We start from the raw sequence: 7500 nt of genomic DNA, 5'->3' as shown, positions 1-7500 counted from the left end.
AGTTTGAGTATACTCCTTCACTTGTGGGCAACTGTTGCCCACAAATCTAGATTGTCCTTCAACTCTTTTCCAAACTCACAGGGATACCTCAGAGAATAAAGTGAGGGGGGGCTCTCTGGGAGGTGAACAGCTGGGGTGAGGCAGGGCTGTCAGGACCAGTGAGTGGCAGAGACAAGGGTCAGCTGGGTGCAGGTGCTAATCAAAGGCCCCCACGCAAACCGCAGGGAAAACTCAGTGTGCTAGCATCCTGCTCTTGCACCCCAGCCTCCAAACTGTGAAGTCAGTGTTTACTGTTGAGGTTATGACACCCTGAGCCAACTGCAGAGGCTGAAGAGGACCTTACAGAGGATGGGTCACCACGGACCCAGCATGCTCTCCAGTACTGCGTGCGAAAGGAACACCACACACTTCTTAGGTCCTCTGGGAAAACATCAACTTAAGATCTCAGAAAATACCACAGGAGACTGCAGGTCGCTCAAACGCACGAAAGTAACCGAGTCTGCCTGCCTGCCATACGGAGTTGAACAGACATGCTAGGTGCCCCCACTTAGGTGCTGATGTGTAGCTCTTGAACAGCAGCTCTCTGGAAGCAGCTGCTGTACCAACAGACACGTGAAAAGTTGACCGAGCTCAAAGACAGAATGGACTCTAACACCCATCAAAGCAAGAATGCCCTGCTTTCCTACTTCCTAAGGCAAACCAGTTCCCATCACTGACTCCTCCGCACTCAAGCTTAGAACTCAAGGAAGGCATGACTACATTAAGTCGCCAGACTTTACCTGGAATGCACTGACTTTTAAATAATGCCATGAGTCTAATGGATGGATGCATTTCAGGGTTCTGCTCCACTCCATTATGGTGATCCTCAAATATTTCTGCAAGGATATTTACTATCCTTGTAAGAAATTTTCAAAAATCCATGAAAAAAAAATAGCTCGAACTGAATTCTCAAATACAATTTGTTTTCAGAAATTAAATCAATCAAGGAAAAGATTGAATTTCCACTCATACAATGAGTAAGATTACTGGTTTTTTGGGTCTTATTTGGAGAAACTAAAATAAAGTGCCATTTCTAAAACATTTGTAGCTTCAACTATAATCAACTGTAATAATAAGATACCAGCTCAAAAAAATTCTTTTCATTTAAGCCTCTTTTGTAATACTGCTTTTTAATAACCCTCATAATAGCCGAATTAAAGGACCCCAACAGAAATCATTCATCCCACATAAAACAAACATTGCCTTTTCTTCTTAGCTTTGCTTTACAAGCTACATTGTTTCCAGATGACGCTGGAGGGACCATGGCTTCAAGAGTGAGCCGCTGCAGTGGGCAGCTGCTCTCTATTTGCCATGCAAATCAAGGGCGAATCAAAGAACTCCAAATGGTGGGCCCCTCCCCCATTAGCAACAACGAACTGAGGCAGAAAGGGAGACAGAGAATGCATGCAAACAGAAAATCCAAAACGGGGTTTCCTAACCAAATAAGGGGAAACTTAGAGCCGCGACCCGGAAAGGTGCTGCTACAGCAGTCATAGGTAAGAGAACTGTTTTCACTAGGATGGAAAGAAAGGGAAAAGAGAAATTGATTAGGTTTTTCTTTTAAAAAAAAAAAACTCACACATTAGTGCTGAATTTAATATTCATGGCTTATTTTTTTCTGTGCTCTTTAAACTTCACTTAGAACACTAATTAATCATTGCTACAGCAAACATGGCTTATTTCTTTTTAGAAGCCACAGGAAGGAACATAAAAATTATTTAAGTATTTTAAATGATCTTTTAAAATTCTGAAAAAGGGCCATCTAGCATATTCCTGCAGAAGCACTGGTAAGGCCCCCTCTCCCCGACGCCCTTCCTCTCAGCACAAGCCTGCCTCGCCCGCCTGAGGGACTGACTGCTCCTTGCACACAAGATGGGAGCCTGCCAACTTCAAGTTTCCAAATAATAACAGACCCAGCCAGGATCATCCTCAGAAAAACCGGAACTCCCGATTCCCAGCCACAATAGGACAATCTTATGTAGGACTCGGTTTCATGTTAAGTTAGGTAGTTTTTAGTTAGGAAATAACTTTTTATCTGATGTTGAAAAACAACTGTATCCTTACAGGTGGTATGAGAATGTAGACGTTTTAAAAGGGAAATATTTCATGATAATATTTAAACCATCAGCCTTCTGAGTATCTACCCAGAGGAAATGAAGTCAGTACCTCAGAGTTATCAGCACCCTCATTCGCTGTGGCATGATTCCCAAAAGCTGAGGCAGGAAGCCATCGGATGACTGGCTCGCCAGCAAGCGCTGTGTGTACCACAACTCGATGTCACTCAGCATAAAAAGGAATGTCTGTCATTTGAAACAGCATAGGCATGAGCTGTGTGAGAAAGATGAATGCTGTGTGATCCCCCTCTGTATAGAACCTCGAGCTGAACTCACAGAAGCGGAGAGGAAGTAGCTAGCAGATGTTCCGAAGAAGACATGAGGTTTCCGCCATCCGACAAATGAGGCCTGTGGACTTAATGTGCAGATGTGGACTGTACTTAGGAATATTCTTAAGTGTACCTGAGATTTGCTGAGTGAAGAGATCTAAAATGTTCACTACACACACACACACACACACACACACACACACACACACACACACACACACACACACGGCAACCACATGAGGTAATGAATATGCTAATTTGCTTATTATGGCAAACATTTTACAGTGTATATTAACTATTCCTTGTTTATGAATGTAGAAGGAATGAGAAAAACTGAATGAGCAAACTTGGGATCTGTGCTATAGGCAGTATCTGGCAGGAAAGGATTTGGCGTAGTTTAAGCAACTCCTCAAGTACAGAGTAATCACAAAGGGAAAACAAGTTTACAACAGACCTCGGCAGACACTGCCTCAGCAAAGCAGCCTAGGTAAACAGCAGCAGCAGTGTGCACCAGCCCTGCACCCTCCCACAATCCCGGAGAACATTCTGCTCAAGAAGGGCCAGAATTAGTGCAGACCCAGGGACAGTCTCTGAATAGCTCACTGGCAGTTTAGCAGTATCAAGTACAGAAGGACAAGAAATAAATACTTTGAAGACATCAGGGAGGCATGATGAACAAGTCAGTGGACCCAGGAAAGGAATGAAGGCTTAATGTTAGAATTAGTGTTTTAGTCATTTCTTAGTTTCAAGAAATTTAACATGTTCATCAAGGGGAAATGGAATGAAATATAAGAAGAAATTCTTAAGCAAACAAGCAAACAAAGAAACAAGATCATCATCACTACCACCACCACCACTAAAACCCTTTAAGCCAAGCCTCTGGGAGCTGGGAGAGGAGGAAGGGAGGCAGGAAAAGCCAGTCACCTGGGCTGGCAACATCCCATGACCTTACCTATAAAGAAAAATGCAACCCTCTCTCCTCCATCTGACTTCCCAGTGCTAATCATTTTATTTTTAAAGTGTATTGTCAATCATGTGTGTGTAAGCCAATCTAAATTTAAAAAGGACTTAGATAACGAAGGTTATTTCCCACGGAATCTCTATAAAGAGTAAACTCTCTTTTTAAAAAGCCTCAGAAGAACGCAATGCATAGCTATACTCTGATGAGTGACATTTTCCCCTTTTCCTTTTATGATGGGGTAGGGGAGAAGGTGATGCACAAGGAGGTCAGAGGACAATCTGTGGGAGTTGGTTGTCCCACCGTGAAGGTTCTGGGGACGGAGTTCAAGCAGGCAGCGATGGCAGTAGGCGCCCTTCCCCACTGAGCCCCCTCACTGGAGTCCCCTCGCTGGGGCCTGACCCGTGCTTCAGTGCTCTGTACTTTGCCTGTTTCCTTACCCTCTACGACAGTCTGCACACTGTGCGGCTCACTAACACCTTCCTGTGTCACGCTGGTGCTCACAGGACGTATTTTACTTCCTTGAAAGTGTTGGATTCTTTGGTCCCACTCCTCCAAATGCTACTTTTAAAAATGATTTCACCCACTCAACAAAAGGGAAACCATGCCTGGTGGTGGAAACCTAGCCAGCTACCCAGGGCTAGGGAACTCTTGGAGGAGAGCCTATCACTGTCCCTAAATACACTCTGCATATTCGTCCTCAGTCCTCATCAAGGAAACTCTTGATTTGCAACAGATGGAGAACATCACAACCTCACAACACAGGGCTTTGGAGCCAGTCCCAACTGATGTATCTGCAGCGCAACTCCCAAAGCCCAGGCTCAGGGAGACTGCAGAGGGAGGGAGGGAGGGAGGGAGGGGATTACTTAATTGTCAGGAGTATAGGCTCTTTGCTGTGAGGTTGCGTCTCCTAAAGCAGTCCGAGAAGCTACACCCATGATGTCTCACCAGCATGGCTGTTTAAATACGACTGGAACAAGGAAGACACCAGTAGGCACGTTGATGTGGAAGAGGGGAGCATGAGGCCTCAAAAGCCTCTGCCAGCTGAGAACTACAGCAACTGAGAAATGCCAAGGGCAGAGAAACTGCCTTCTCCAGGGAAAAGCGCACCAATTGGTTATGTGACACCAAGTGGTCAGCCCTGAAGGCATACCTACAAGAACATTACACGACCTTCTGAGGCGATGCAGTCTCCCACTGGTTTAGCCTATCCAGCTTGCGGATGATGAGGGAGAAGGAGGGCTGTATGGACAAACAGCACTTCCTCCTGCGCAGGACAGCCAGTCTCACGGCTCAGCTCCGGAAGCAAGGGAGCTGGAAAATGTTGCTTTGTTGTCTCATGGCAGTGGAGACATGGGTCCTGGTGAGTTCTCTGCCAGTCTGCATCACCCACAGTATCCAGGAAAGGCAGGCGGATGCCAACAGGACTCAGCCTTTGCTCTCAAGGGTCACTCTGTCTTGGCTCATCTCGGGCTGCAGCACACAGTGAGCAGTTGGTCAGCATCTCAAGGTCGAGGAGAACTGAGAAGACAGAAGAGTCCTGCCTGAGGTGTAAAGTACACTCAGATGTCCCCGCACAGACGGCAAGTCTCTCGGTCTTGCTGCTTGCCTGTGGCTGGTGAAGGGTGGCTCTCCTGTGGCTGGTGAAGGGTGGCTCTCCTGTGGCTGGTGAATGGTGCCTCTCCTATGGCTGGTGAAGGGTGGCTCTCCTGGGGTTAGACCGCACCCCATGCCACACCTACGCTCCTCTGGCCAGCAATGCTTCCTACTCCTGTCAGGCATAGAGGCTGCTTCTCCTAACACCTACAGGCCCAGGACCTCCCCAAACCGAGAAAGGCCGTCAAGTCCTTCTGTATCTCAAAATGCACAGAACACAGCTACAAAATGTTGTGTCTGTCCTGTCTTTAAGTGTGCTATTTGTATCTTTACTGGTGAACTGTACGCTTTGCACATATATTCTGGATATATGATTTGACACTATTTTCTCCTATTCTGTTAGCTTGTGGGCTAACACTTCACTCTCCTAGAACTCACTATATAAGACCAGGCTGACCTCAGACTTAGAGATCTGCCTGCTTCTTTCCCCTAGTGCTGCTTCTTCTTCTTCTTCTTCTTCTTCTTCTTCTTCTTCTTCTTCTTCTTCTTCTTCTTCTTCTTCTTCTTCTTCTTCTTCTTCTTTTTTAAAAAGATTTATTTATTTTATTTATATGAACACTGTAGTTCTCTTCAGACACTTGAGAAGAGAGCATCCCATTACAGATGGTTGTGAGCCACCATGTGGTTGCTGGGATTTGAACTCAGGACCTCTGGAAGAGCAGTCAGTGCTCTTAACCGCTGAGCCATCTCTCCAGCCCCTCCTCCTCCTCCTCCTCCTTCTTCTTCTCCTCCTCCTCCTCTTCCTCCTCCTCCTCTACCATCTCCTCCTCCTCCTCCTGTTCCTCCTCCTCCTCCTTTTCCTCTTCCTCCTTCCTCTTCTTCTCCTCCTCCTCCTTCCTCTTCTTCTCCTTCTCCTCCTCCTCCTTCTTCCTCCTCCTCCTCTTCTTCTTCCTCTTCCTCCTCCCTCTTTATTAATGTCTTATTTGAATCCTATAAAAGTGAAGTTTACATTTTCTGGAGGCAGGGTCTGTTATAGCCCAGGTTGGCCCTCAATTCACTATACACTGAGGATGACCTTGAACTTTGGGTGCTCCTGCCTCCCTCTACCTTCCAAGTGCTGGGATTTCCAGAGTGCACCATCACAGCTGGGTTATATGGTACTGGGGATTGAACGCAGGACCTTGTGAATGCCAGGTAAGCACTCTACCCAAAGTTTTAAATTGTGATGAAGTCCAAACTATCCACGATTTTGTTCTTTGTGCTTTTGCTATGTCCAAGTCTTGGCTTAATCCAAACTCGTGGTGATTTACTTTTATTTGGTCTAAATACCGCATGGTGTTTGGCTGCTATGGTTAAACCTGTGGCATATTCTCGGTTACCTGCTGTGTATGGAGTCAAACTGCGGATGCATGGTTCTCGAGCACCTGCATAAGCTGGACACCGTTGCACCCAACACACACCGGGAAGAGTCTTTTTCAAAAGTCAAATCGAAACACGATGCAATAGGACCCAGGTCAAGTATCAACTTCCTTCAGAGGAGGTTGCTACCACCTCTCCCCTGCTTCCTCAAGGAAGACTGTCTTTTTGGACATCTATTAGGTTTGGTTATAGATTTATACAATCCACCATCTATTGAATTTTGTTTGTGAGTTTGAGATTCTTTATGTGAAGTAGCATGTACTGTTCACTTCAGCCAAGCTGAGGTAATTCCAAGAGAGCAGACTTGGAGATGTTATAGTCTACAAACATGGTCGGTAGCCACGTGCATGCTTCAAAAGAGAAGATCCTAAAAGGAACTGCTTTGAAAATGACTAATACACCCCCATGTTTCTGGATATACGGGATACACTATGACCAGACAACTGTTCCATGCATGTGAACGGCACATCCTCTGCCTGGCCAAGGACGAAGAACAAACACAAGAAGCGTAAACGATAGAACACCACAGAGAAACCGGAGCTAAAGTTTCTAGGTACAGGAATCGAGTCAGAGCGCCCCTTACTATGCTTTGGAAAACACTGATGTTTAAGAGCAGATATAAGTTATATAACAAATGTGAAAGTCTATTCCTTATTGATATCCACTGAAAGGCTGAGACAACGTACTCAATGGCGAAGCATCTTGGGGTTCTAGGCAGAACGGGGCTGACAGGCAAGCAGGACTTCATGAAAACAAGTTTCAGGAACATAGCTTTGATTTTTAATAAACTGAAAACCAAGAGGGCCAGGAATAAAATCGGATAAGGAGAAGCTCAACAACTTTCTATCTGTTTTGAACTAAAAAGAAAAAATGCTACACTTCTTTAGCTGTAAAAGAATCAAACTAACACATAGATCATATAGTAATTAGTGAAGAAATTTAATAAGGAATCATAGAAGTTACCCCTGCCCACCACAGACTAAAAGCAAATCTTTAGACAAAGGCAAATAATTCTCATTTCATACTACACAGATACAACTGTAAGACTTCCAACCCAGGGCATCTCTAGTGGATTCCAGTTTACAGTTGGGTTATCAGCCCGCAT

At 45.3% G+C, this 7500-nt stretch overlaps 1 protein-coding gene across 13 annotated transcripts in view; it reads right to left on the bottom strand.

The window, feature by feature from the left end:
* Positions 1–7500, bottom strand: part of Dym (dymeclin) — a 296172-nt gene that overhangs the window by 80957 nt on the left and 207715 nt on the right. Inside the window, exon 15 of one of the 13 annotated variants that reach the window (NM_001106133.2) lies at positions 456–507. The exons of the other annotated variants lie outside the window; for them this stretch is intronic. Within the exon in view, the coding sequence (NP_001099603.2) occupies positions 456–507 (52 nt within the window). The remainder of the gene's footprint in view (positions 1–455; positions 508–7500) is intronic. 13 annotated transcript variants of the gene reach the window in all.

The sequence above is a fragment of the Rattus norvegicus genome, chromosome 18, assembly GCF_036323735.1.
Source record: "Rattus norvegicus strain BN/NHsdMcwi chromosome 18, GRCr8, whole genome shotgun sequence".
NCBI classification, from domain to species: Eukaryota; Metazoa; Chordata; class Mammalia; order Rodentia; family Muridae; genus Rattus; species Rattus norvegicus.
The sequence above is the reverse complement of the archived record's forward strand: the minus strand, read 5'-3'. Positions and strand labels throughout refer to the sequence as shown.